The 13,216-nt window shown below is 46.1% G+C and overlaps 1 protein-coding gene across 1 annotated transcript in view; it reads right to left on the minus strand.

The window, feature by feature from the left end:
* Positions 1-13,216, minus strand: part of LOC116975564 (contactin-associated protein-like 5) — a 480,271-nt gene that overhangs the window by 196,108 nt on the left and 270,947 nt on the right. The window contains exon 13 of the mRNA XM_033024851.1: positions 4,882-5,052. Coding sequence (XP_032880742.1) covers positions 4,882-5,052 — 171 coding nt within the window. The remainder of the gene's footprint in view (positions 1-4,881; positions 5,053-13,216) is intronic.

The following is a 13,216-nucleotide window of genomic DNA, read 5'->3' on the forward strand; positions in this document are numbered from 1 at the left end:
GTCGTCCAAATTATTGTTCCAATTCTGCAAGAAGGAACGGCAGGTGTTGGTTTAAACCGAAGGCAGACACAAAAAGCTGGAGTAATTCAGCGGGTTTCGTTTAGTTTAGAGGTACGGTAGGGAAACAGACCCTTTGGCCCACCGGGTCCGCTCTGACTAGCGATCCCCGCATATCAACACTATCCTACACACACAATGGATAATTTTACACTTATACAAAGCCAATTAACCTACAAACCTGTACGTCTTTGGAGGGTGGGCGGAAACCAAAGATCACGGAGAAAACCCACGCGGTCACGGGGAGAATGTACAAACTCCATACAGACAGCACCCATAGCTACATAGACAATAGGTGCAGGAGTAGGCCATTCAGCCCTTCGAGCCAGCACCGCCAATCAATGTGATCATGGCTGATCATCCACAATCAGTGCCCCGTTCCTGCTTTCTCTTGATTACGCTAGACCTACGAGTTCTATCCAACTCTCTTTTGAATGCACCATAGTCGGGATCGAACCTGGTCTCTGGCACTGAATGTGCTGCAAGGCAGCAACTCTACCGCTATGCCACCGTGCCACCCTAAATTAAAGGCAGGCGACATCTCTGGTGAAAAGGAATATGTGAAGTTTCGGGTCAAGACCCTTCTTCAGACGTGCTGAGGTACTCCAGCTTTTTGTGTCTACCTTATTGTTCCTATTTCCACATAGCTATAGAGCATCTACGTTCACAAAGGCACAACATTTGATGTTTGATTGCGGTCCTTGCAAGTACCTTTGATACCACCATTGGTAAATGCGAACAAGAAAGAAACCAAATCAAACAGGAAAGGTGGCAAATAATACTGTCAAAGGTAGACACAAAATGCTGGAGTAGATTTTAGAGATACAGTGTGGAAATGCTGGAGTTAGTTTTAGAGATACATGCGTGGAAACATGCCCTTCGGCCCACCGAGTCCACGCCGACCAGCAATCACCCGTACACGAGTTCTCTCCCAGGTGATGGAGACAATTTACAGAAGCCAATTAATCTGCTGACCTGCACGTTTTGAGCATGTGGGAGGAAACTGGAGCACCCAGGAAGAGAAACCCATGCGGTCACGGGGAGAACGTGCAAACTCCATAAAGAGAGCACCTGTAGTCAGGATTGAACCTGGGTGTCTGGCACTGTAAGGCAGCAACTCTACCGCTGCACCACTGTTACAGAAGCATTTTGTGTCAACCTCTGGCATAAATGAGCATCCGCAGTTCCTTTTCATTAAATAACAGTGTCGCAGTAACTAAGTTTCTAGTTTCTAAGGAAGGGTCCCAATCCGAAACGTTGCCTATCCATTCCCTCCCCGATGCAGCTAAACCTGCTGGACCAAGCGCAGGGCAGGTGGGTCTACTGTAGCTGGGATATGTTGGCCGGTGTGGGCAAGTTGGGCCGAAGGCTCTATAACTCTACGATTACAGCATCTGCAGTTTCTTGCGTGGCTAATCATTTCTAACATTGTTTTACGCATTGCTTTGTGGCCTCATGAGGTCAACATCGCTCTCAGGTTATCTCTGCCCATTTATGATCTGTCTGAGTGAATGCTGTATGCCAAAATTGTATGAATTATTAACCTGTTCCACAGCCAAGCCGGAATATCTGTGACTCTCAGCCAGAGCTGGGGATGTGGGGACAATATTAGAGATTGTTATTTATAGATAGTTATGTTTGGCTTAGTTTAGAGATACAGCGCGGAAACAGGCCTCTTGGCCCACCGAATCCAGCAATCACCCATATACTTGTTCTGTCCTAGAAACTGGGGATAATTTACAGACTCCTTCTGGAGGTGTCGCTGAGAGGCTGAGGGCGGGTCAGAGGTGGAGCCTCGCCAGTCGACCAAGCCCCCCGGCCAACGACCCCTGGGTCTGCGGAGCCCGTGGCTGGGGCCTGGGTCGGCGCCACAGAAGCGTCCGGAAGAGGACCCGTAGGCAATAGTGGAGAGGTCGGTGCGGCGGTCGACGATGGCGCCAATCGACGGACGAGGACGGACACGTGGAAGTGAGGACGCCGCGGTCGGGGAAGGAACAAAGGAGGACCCGGCGTGAGGGGGACTGCCATGAGGGAGGGAGGGAGAGGAGGGAGAACAAAAGGGGAACTGGCGCACGGATAATTTTTTCTAAGCGCCCTTTATGGGCGACTGTTTGCATACCTTGCGTGTGCAAGCAAAGAATTTCATGGTGAATTGTCACAAGAGACAATAAAATATTCAATCCAAACCAGGGTGCCAATAAACCTACGGACCTGTACGTCTTTACCGGAGAAAACCCACGCGGGGTCACAGGGAGAACGTACAAACTCCGTACAGACAGCACCCGTAGTCAGGATCGATCCCGGGGTTGTTATTAAGTGTTGTGTTTTATAGATGTTTGGGGATATTTCTATTAACTTGGCGAGTCCAGAACCAGGGGCCACAGCCTTAGAATGAAGGGGAGGTCATTTAAGACTGAGGTGAGAAAAAACTTTTTCACCCAGAGAGTTGTGAATTTATGGAATTCCCTGCCACAGAGGGCAGTGGAGGCCAAGTCACTGGATGGATTTAAGAGAGAGTTAGATAGAGCTCTAGGGGCTAGTGGAGTCAAGGGATATGGGAAGAAGGCAGGCACGGGTTATTGATAGGGGACGATCAGCCATGATCACAATGAATGGCGGTGCTGGCTCGAAGGGCCGAATGGCCTCCTCCTGCACCTATTTTCTATGTTTCTATGTTTCTATCTAACTTGAGCATCTCTCATATTGCCCATCTCTAATTGACGTTGGGAATGCGACGATGAGCCACTTTCTTGAACCACTGCTGTCCTTCTTGTGAAGGTTATAGATTGTATCTACCTTATCAACTCCCTTATTAATCTCCACACAACTGTATCTCTGCTCAGGCCTCGGTGTGTGCCAAATACAAGCCTCCGCAAAAGCGGAGTCGGCTGCGGCACTTAATCATGATGGAAATCCACCCAGATTAGGATCTAATCATCAGCCGACAACCATGCAGCACTGACATTACATGTTGCCGTTGCAGAGGCTACTGTAACAGTGGGAGTGATGCCAATTGCCGAGATAAGATTATTTGCTGTGTTTGTGTTTGTGCTGGGAAGAGATTATGAATATGTACACACTTGAACATTGTGTCCCCCTGCATTTGCATTAACAAATGACTGACTTTGACAAGAATCCAAATACTCCTACTCCATTTTAACAAGCCCCTAATAAATAGGAATTTATTGGTTTTACCCAATGAAGAAAATACAAGAAAACTGACAAATCCTGACTGGAAACTTATTAATGCCCTTAATAACAGAACTCTCAGCACTAGTTTACAACATTGACAATAGTTTAGTTTAGTAGTATTGCTGCCTGGTAACTCAAATATCACTCCACCTTAATTGGTGCATGTGACAATAAATGTCAACTTGATTTGAATTTTGATTTAGTTTAGGTCATAAGGTCGTAAGTGATAGGAGCAGCATTAGTGCCATTCGGCCCATCAAGTCTATTCCACCATTCAATCATGGCTGACCTATCTCTCCCCTCCAACCCCATTCTTCTGTCTCCTCCCCATAACCCCTGACACCCATACCAATCAAGAATCTATCCATCTCTGCTTTAAAAATATCCATTAACTTGGCCTCCACAGCCTTCTGTGACAAAGAATTCCACAGATTCACCACCCTCTGACTAAAGAAATTCCTTCTAGTCTCCTTCCTAAAGGGATGTCCTTTAATTCTGAGGCTGTGACTTCTCCACCTAGATTCTTACACTAGTGGAAACATCATCCCCACATCCATTCTATCTAAGCCTTTCACTAATCGGTATGTTTCAATGAGGACCCCCCCCCCCTCGTTCTCCTAAACTCCAGCGAGTGCAGGCGCTTTGTCGTAAAACACTCATCGTAAGTTAACCCACTCGTTCCTGGGATAATTCTTGTAAACCCCCTCTAGACCCTCTCCAGGGCCAGCACTTCCTTCTTCAGATATGGTGCCCAAAATTGCTCACAATACTTCAGTTTACTTTCGTTTTTTGTCACGTGGACCGAGGTCCAGTGAAAAGCTTTTGTTGCTGTGTGCTATCCGGTCAGTGGACAGACATGACTACAATTGAGCTGTCCGCAGTGTACAATGTACAGGAGAAAGGGAATAGCGTTTAGTGCAAAATCAAGTCCAGTAAAGTCTGATTAAAGATAGACAATAGACAATAGACAACAGGTGCAGGAGTAGGCCATTTGGCCCTTCGAGCCAGCACCGCCATTCAATGTGAGTCATTGGAATATGGGCAGAAGGCTTGAACGGGGTACTGATTGTGGATGATCAACGATGATGGCGACAGATAGCACAATGGGCTAAGTGTTCGGCTGGCAACCGGAAGGTAGCTGGTTCGAATCCCGCTTGGAGTGCATACTGTCGTTGTGTCCTTGGGCAAGACACTTCACCCACCTTTGCCTGTGTGTGTGGATGTAATTATGTGAAGCACTTTGGGGTCAATGCAAGTTGACTAAAAATGTGCTATATAAATAAAGACATTGTTATATCACAGTGAATGGCGGTGCTGGGTCGAAGGACCGAATGGCCTACTCCTGCACCTATTGCCTATTGTCTACTGAACACTGAACTATTTTGAATGGTTTAGAGGGATGTGGGCCAAACGCCCGAGTCAGAAGAATGGGTTCCAACCTGAAATGTCCCCCCTCTCTGTTTTTCTCCAGAGATACCGCCTGCCCCGCTGAGTTGCTCCAGCACTTTGTGTCTATCTTACGTGACCATGTTCATCGGACACTGACGGTCTCGGGACAGGTATTTCCTGAGCTTTGTTTACAATTCTGATCTTAAACCACCCGGAGTTATTTCACCGCCAGATGCCACTTACAATTCAGCTCGATCCTTATGAAGTCCTTTATTCCGAGATTCTCCAGGAAAACCCCCGAGGAAGCAGTCGTTTTGAAGAAAAATGAGATATCGGCGCTGAGCTCCCCGTGGAACGTGGGGAAATGGAGATATGAGGACTCGGTGTTAAATGAAACCGAATTCCAGTAATTGCCTGTGTGAACAGTTACCAGTCTATTAGAGATGAGTTCATTTATTTGCACTTCATTTATTTGCACAAAATAGCCCGATGCATCGCAACACAATAAGATGCTCTCACAGTTCTGACAATGAAATAAAGGAATTCTACGGTTTTTATCTGACATTTTTACTCCTGGGCCTGGCCAAGATGACCATTCGCGGGTACAGGCAGCGGGTAGTGGCGTGCCCGCGTGTCCCCAGAGAGGGAACACGCGGTGTCCACGGGGACTGTGCAGGCCTCACGTAAACGCTGGTCTCCGCAGGAGATCGAGTGTTTTGTTGATAAAGTTGGCCATATATTAACTTGATGTCCGTTTGATTGTAAACAATATAGGCAGCCTTTGATCGTGTTAATACTCTGTACGTTTGTTTTTTATTTTCTGATTAAAAATATTTGTATATAACATTTATAAAAAATTGGTACATAGGAATTCATATTAGTAATTATTAACAAAAATAGGTATAATAATAGGTATAATAGGTCTGAAGAAGGGTTTCAGCCCGAAACGTTGCCTATTTCCTTCGCTACATGCATAGATGCTGCTGCACCCGCTGAGTTTCTCCAGCATTTTTGTCTACCCTACGTATAATAACATATGTTGATATTGTATTATAATATATTTTTCTGCCTCTTGGGTGTAAATATAATATATTATATTATTATCATACTTTAGAGACACAGGCCCTTCGGCCCACTGAGTCCATGCCGACCAGCGATCACCTCCATACACTAGCACTGTCCTACACACTAGGGACAATTTGCAATTTACAGAAGCCAATTGACTACAAACATGTACGTCTTTGGAGTGTGAGAGGAACCCGCAGCACCTGGAGGAAACCCACGTGGTCACAGGAATACTGTACAAACCGTACAGACAGGACCTGTGGTCAGGATCGAACCCGAGTCTCTACACACTAGGTGCAATTTACAGTAGCCAATTAACCTCCAAACGTCTTTGGAGCGTGGATGGAACCGAAGCATCTGGAAGAAATTCACGCGGTCACGGGGAGAACGTACAAACTCCGTACAGACAGCACCCATAGTCAGGATCGAACCTTGGTATCTGATGCTGTAAGGTTGCAACTCTACCGCTCCATGCTGCCCTATATCATATTATATTATATTAATAATAAGTATTAGTAATAGGAATTAGGTTCAGTAGGCCACTCTGCCCCTCCAGTCTGTTCCTGCAGTCAATAACAAGGCTCATCTGACTGTAACCTCAACCTTGCATTCCTGCTTACTCCTAGTAATATTTGGCTTCCTTGCCTATCAAGAATCTATGTACCACTGCCATAACAATGTTCAAAGATTCAGTTCCAGCGTCGTTGCAGAAGAGAATTTCAAAAATTTACAGAAATAAAAATATTGCCTCACCGCGATATAAAATGGGCAATCACTTATCTTTAAATCGTCCAATCGTTCTAGATTCTCATGCAAAATGAAACATCTTTTCCACATTTCAGGATCATATATATTTGAACAGCTGGTAGAGCGATGAACCAGGTTTGATCCTGACCTCGGGTTCTGTCTGCGAGGAGCTTGCTCATTCTCACTGCGACCACGTGGGTTTCCTCTGGGTGCTCTAGCTTTCTCCCACATCCCAAAGATGTGCGGGTTTATAGGTCAATTTGGCCCCTGTAAAATTGCCCCTAATGTGTAGGGAGTGGATGAGAGGGTGGGACAACATAGAACTAATGTGATGGGTGACTGCTGGTCAGTATGGACTCAGTGGGCCAAAGGAGCTTGTTTCTGTGCTGTATCTCGAAAGTAAACTAAGCAAGTCACTTTTTTTCATTATAGAAACATAGAAAATATGTGCAGGAGTATGCAATTCGGCCCTACGAGCCTGCACCGCCATTCAATATGATCATGGCTGATCATCCAACTCAGTATCCCATCCCTGCCTTCTCTCCATACCCCCTGATCTCTTTAGCCACAAGGGCCACATCTAACTCCCTCTTAAATATAGCCAATGAACTGGCCTCAACTACCTTCTGTGGCAGAGAATTCCACAGATTCACCACTCTGTGTAAAAAATGATTTTCTCATCTCGGTCCTAAAATACTTCCCTCTTATCCTTAAACTGTGACCCCTTGTTCTGGACTTCCCCAACATCGGGAACAATCTTCCTGCATCTAGCCTGTCCAACCCCTTAAGAATTTTGTACGTTTCTATAAGATTCCCCCTCAATCTCCTAAATTCTAGCGTGTACAAGCCGAGCCTATCCAGTCTTTCTTCATATGAAAGACCTGCCATCCCAGGAATCAGTCTGGTGAACCTTCTCTGTACTCTGTACTATGGCAAGAATGTCTTTCCTCAGATTAGGGCAGGATTTATTTTTTTAAAAGATTAGTTTATAAAAAAATCCTCATCCAACCCAGGTAACAGTCTAGTAAACTTTCTCAGAACTGCACCCAATGTGTTTAGCATTCTTTCTCAAATGAGACAAATGCTTTAATGAGCAATCAAGATGGGATCTCACCGACGTCTACATAACTGAAGCATTAGTTCTAAAAAGTCTGAAGAAGGGTTTCGGCCCGAAACGTCGTCTATTTCCTTCGCTCCATAGATGCTGCTGCACCCGCTGAGTTTCTTCAGCATTTTTGTGTACCTTTGAAGCATTAGTTCGTTGCATTTGTATTAACAAATGATTGTGTTTTATTAGCTTTCCTAATTATTTTCTTCCCCATGACTACTAGTCCCTTGCAAAGCATTCACATCACATCCATATCCTTTCTTCACCTTGAAGCTTTCCATTTAAACTGCATGTTTTCTAATCACTGAATCCCTTAGGGTGGCACTGCTGTAAATATGTCAGTAAAAAGCACCTTGTCATTTATATGTGGATGTAGTCCCTTAGGAAATTGCATCTTGAAATAGAGTCAAAGAGCGATACAGCGTGGAAACAGGCCCTTCGGCCTAATTTGCCCAACATGTCCCAGCTACACTAGTCCCACCTGCATGTGTTTGGTCCGTATCCTTCCAAACCTGTCCTATCCTGTCTGTACCTGTCTGTTTCTAACTGTCTGTTCGGATAGTCCCAGCCTCAACTACGTCCTCTGGTAGCTTGTTCCACACACCTACCACCCTGACCTTAAAAAGGTTACCCCTCAGGTTCCCATTAAATCTTTCCCCCCTCACCTTAAACCTATGCCCTCTGCTTTTTGATTCCCCTCCTCGATCTACAGTATTCCTCTCATGGTTTTATACACCTCCAAAAAGATTACCCTTCATCCTCCTACACTCCAGGGAATAAAGCCCTGGTCTGCTCAACCTCCCCCTACAGATCAGTCCCTCAAGTCCCGGCAACATCTTGGTAAGTCATCTCTGAACTGAAGCTTGACAACATCTCGCCTATAACACGGTGACCAAACACCGAACACAAGACTCTAAATGTGGCCTCACCAACATCATATATAACTGCAACAGCACCTCCCAACTCCTCTACTCAAAACACTGACTGATGAAGGCCATGTGCTGACAGCCTTCTTGACCACCCCTTTTGGATCCTGACCCAAAGTTCACTCTCTCCACAAATGCTACACATAACCCGCTGAGTCCTTACAACACTTTGTATTTTGCTTGAGATTCCAGCAATTGCAGTTCCTTGTGTTCATGTGTTCATATTCATAAGTGATAGGAGCAGAATTAGGCCATTCGGCCCATCAAGCCTACTCCACCATTCAATCAATGGCTGATCTATCTTTCCCTCTTAACCCCATTCTCCTGCCTTCTCCCCATAACCCTTGACACCCGTGCGAATCCGTGTATGTGTCTCCCTCTCCCCTCTCCCCCTCCCTTTCCCTCCCCCACTCTCCCTCTCCCTCCACTCTCCCCCTCAATCCCTCCCCCCCTCCCTCTCCCTCTCTACCTCTCCCCCTCTCCCCCTCCCTCCCTCTCCCCCTCCCCCTCTTTTCTCTGGAGCTGCACATCCCTCCCAAACCATGATGACTAAAATCGTATCAATACTTCAGCTGCCGCCTAACTGCTGTTTTATGAAGATTCAACACAACATCCCTGCTTTTATAATCTATGCGTCTGGTTTTGAAGCCACGGTTCCCAGAGGCTTTAGTAACCATTCTCCCAACATGTCCTGTCACTTTCCAAGATTTATGCTCTCAAAGATTCAGTTCCCTTTGCTCCTGAACAGCCTTTAAAAATGTCCAGTTTACTGCGCATTTTATGTTCTTATTCTTCCCACCAAAATTAATCACCGCATTTCCCTGGCCCAAATGTATCTGTCATGTGGCAGTAAAACCAACAGCCTGCCTCTGCTTCTCTGAAATACGTTATCAACCTCCTCGCTGCCTCCTGTGTTTCCGAGATTTTTCCTATCTGCAAACACTAAGATTAGAGCTTGCCTGACTCTGGCCGGGTTATTAATATATTTCCAAAAGGAGTCATGTTTCTAACACCGGCTGCCAGGGGAACCTCAATGTGGAACCTCCCCATATTACGAGGATGTTGCCAGGACTAGAGAGTCTCGGGATGGCCGGACTGTCATATGCTGAGAGAATGGAGCGGCTGGGGTTGTACACTCTGGAGTTTAGAAGGATGAGATGGGATCTTATTGAAACATATAAGATTATTAAGGGTTTGGACACGCTAGAGGCACGAAACATGTTCCCGATGTTGGGGGAGTCCAGAACTAGGGGCTACAGATTAAGAATAAGGGATAAGCCATTTAGAACGGAGACGAGGAAACACTTCTTCACACAGAGAGTTGTGAGTCTGTGGAATTCTCTGCCTCAGAGGGCGGTGGAGGCCGGTTCTCTGGATACTTTCAAGAGAGAGCTAGATAGGGCTCTTAAAAATAGCGGAGTCAGGGGATATGGGGAGAAGGCAGGAATGGGGTACTGATTAGGGATGATCAGCCATGATCACAATGAATGGCGGTGCTGGCTCGAAGGGCCGAATGGCCTACTCCTGCACCTATTGTCTGAGCTATAGGGAGAGGTTGAGTAGGCTGGGGACTCTATTCTTTGGAGTGCAGGAGGATGAGGGGGTGATCTCATAGAGTGTACAAAATCATGAGAGGAATAGATCAGGTGGACGCACAGAGTCTCTGGCCCAGAGTAGGTGAATCGAGGACATGAGGACATAGGTTTAAGTTGAAGGGAAAAAGATTAAATAGGAATCTGAGCTGTAATTTTTTCACACAAAGAGTGTCTGGAACAAGCTGCCAGAGGAGGGAGTTGAGGCAGGGACTATCCCAACATTTAAGAAACAGTTAGACAGGTGCCGGTCACAGTGGTGCAGCGGGAAAGTTGCTGCCTTACAGTGAATGCAGTGCCGGAGAACCGGGTTCGATCCTGACTATGGGTGCTGTCTGTACGGAGTTTGTACGTTATCCCCGTGACCTGCGTGGGTTTTCTCCGAGATCTTCGGTTTCCTCCCACACTCCAAAGACGTACAGGTTTGTAGGTTAATTGGCTTGGTAAATGTAAAAACTTTCCCTAGTGGGTGCAGAATAGTGTTAATGTGCGGGGATCGCTGGTCGGCACGGACCGGGTGGGTCGAAGGGCCTGTTTCCGCGCTGTATCTCTAAACTAAACGAAACTAAGGTACATGGATAGGACAGGTTTGGAGGGATATGGACCAAATGCGGGCAGGTGGGACTAGTATAGATAGAAACATAGAAACATAGAAAATAGGTGCAGGAGTAGGCCATTCGGCCCTTCGAGCCTGCACCGCCATTCAATATGATCATGGCTGATCATCCAACTCGGTATCCTGTACCTGCCTTCTCTCCATACCCCCTGATCCTTTTAGCCACAAGGGCCACATCTAACTCCCTCTTAAATATAGCCAATGAACTGGCCTCAACTACCTTCTGCGGCAGAGAATTCCAGAGATTCACCTCATCTCGGTCCTAAAAGATATCCCCCTTATCCTTAAACTGTGACCCCTTGTTCTGGACTTCCCCAACATCGGGAACAATCTTCCTGCATCTAGCCTGTCCAACCCCTTAAGAATTTTGTAAGTTTCTATAAGATCCCCCCTCAATCTTCTAAATTCTAGCGAGTACAAACCGAGTCTATCCAGTCTTTCTTCATATGAAAGTCCTGACATCCCAGAAATCAGTCTGGTGAACCTTCTCTGTACTCCCTCTATGGCAAGAATGTCTTTCCTCAGATTAGGAGACCAAAACTGTACGCAATACTCCAGGTGTGGTCTCACCAAGACCCTGTACAACTGCAGTAGAACCTCCCTGCTCCTATACTCAAATCCTTTTGGTATGAATGCTAACATACCATTCGCCTTCTTCACTGCCTGCTGCACCTGCATGCCTACTTTTAATGACTGGTGTACCATGACACCCAGGTCTCGTTGCATCTCCCCCTTTCCTAATCGGCCACCATTCAGATAATAATCTACTTTCCTGTTTTTGCCACCAAAGTGGATAACCTCACATTTATCCACATTATACTGCATCTGCCAAGCATTTGCCCACTCACCCAACCTATCCAAGTCACCTTGCAGCCTCCTAGCATCCTCCTCACAGCTAACACTGCCCCCCAGTTTAGTGTCATCCGCAAACTTGGAGATGTTGCATTCAATTCCCTCGTCCAAATCATTAATATATATTGTAAATAGCTGGGGTCCCAGCACTGAGCCTTGCGATACCCCACTAGTCACTGCCTGCCATTGTGAAAAGTACCCGTTTACTCCTACTCTTTGCTTCCTGTCAGCCAACCAGTTCTCTATCCACATCAATACTGAACCCCCAATACCGTGTGCTTGGCCGGTGTGGGCAAGTTGGGCCGAAGGGCCTGTTTCCACGCTGTATCACTCTATTTCTGCAGACTGGAAATACAATTGCTCCTCGCTTTTGCTTTGCCTCTTACTTATTTTTTTATAAACATGCCTTTTACACTCCTTTATTCCCCTGAGCTGCAATTCTGTTATGCAGACTGTAACGTGACACTTAATCAAGGACCTTCTTATATACACACATCAGCTGAATTAGCCTCATGAACTCCTTCCATTACTCAGTCAAAGAATTTGCTCGAGCTAGTTATGACAGTTCAGTCACACACAATCTTAACTCGAGCTTGGACACACAATGCTAAACATGCAGTAAGTTACAAGCACATGTGATAGCGATCTGCATTACAAATGTTTACGGGAAAATTGTATTCAGCAATATAATATTTTGATTGATGTAGTGCACAGGGCAGATCAAATTATTACTGCACAGCCAACACTTTTATTTAATCATTTACTTATAACTTTGTTTAAATGTGATACGAATATGAATATATTCAGAATAAAGCTGAGGAGATTAGTTTAGTTTAGTTTAGAGATACAGCACGGAAACAGGCCCTTCGGCCCACCGAGTCCGCGCCGACCAGCGATCCCCGCACGTTGACACTATCCTACACACTGCGGACAATTTTACATTTTTACACCAAGCCAATTAACCTACAAACCTGTACGTCTTTTGGAGTGTGGGAGGAAACCGAAGATCTCGGAGAAAACCCACGCGGGTCACGGGGAGAACGTACAAACTCCGTACAGTCAAGCAGACGTAGTTGGGATCGAACCTGGTTCTCTGGCGCTGTAAGTGCCGCAACTCTACCGCTGCACCACCGTGCCGCCCAGTGGAATGAAGAAGAAAATGGGTAATGGGTGTTCAGAAGTTCAAGCAGTATTGAAGTTGGAGGCAGAGAATGGAACATAGAACATAGAGCAGTGTCGCACAGGAACAGGCCCTTTAGACCACAATGTCTCTGCTGAGAATGACGCCAAGTTGATCTTATGTTCCTGTACTTGATCCATATCCGTCTATTCCCTGCGCTTCCATATGCCTATCCAAAAGCCTCTCAAGTGGCACTATCGTATCTGTCTCCACCGCCACCACTACCTCTGGCAGCGCATTCCGGGCACCCACCACTCTTTGTGTAAAGAAATTACCCCGCGCATCCCCATTAAACCTTTACCCCGCTCACTTTATAGCCGTGCCTTCTAGTGTTGGATATTTCCACCCTGGGGGAAAAAAGGTTCTGACTGTCGACCCTATCTACGCCTCTCATAATTTACCTTAAATTGGAGAACCTGACTTCAATATGGCTCAATGTGGCTCAGCACTTCAACTCCCCCTCCCATTCCGAATCTGACTTTTCTGTCCTGG

The sequence above is a fragment of the Amblyraja radiata genome, chromosome 7 (genome assembly GCF_010909765.2).
Source record: "Amblyraja radiata isolate CabotCenter1 chromosome 7, sAmbRad1.1.pri, whole genome shotgun sequence".
NCBI lineage: Eukaryota > Metazoa > Chordata > Chondrichthyes > Rajiformes > Rajidae > Amblyraja > Amblyraja radiata.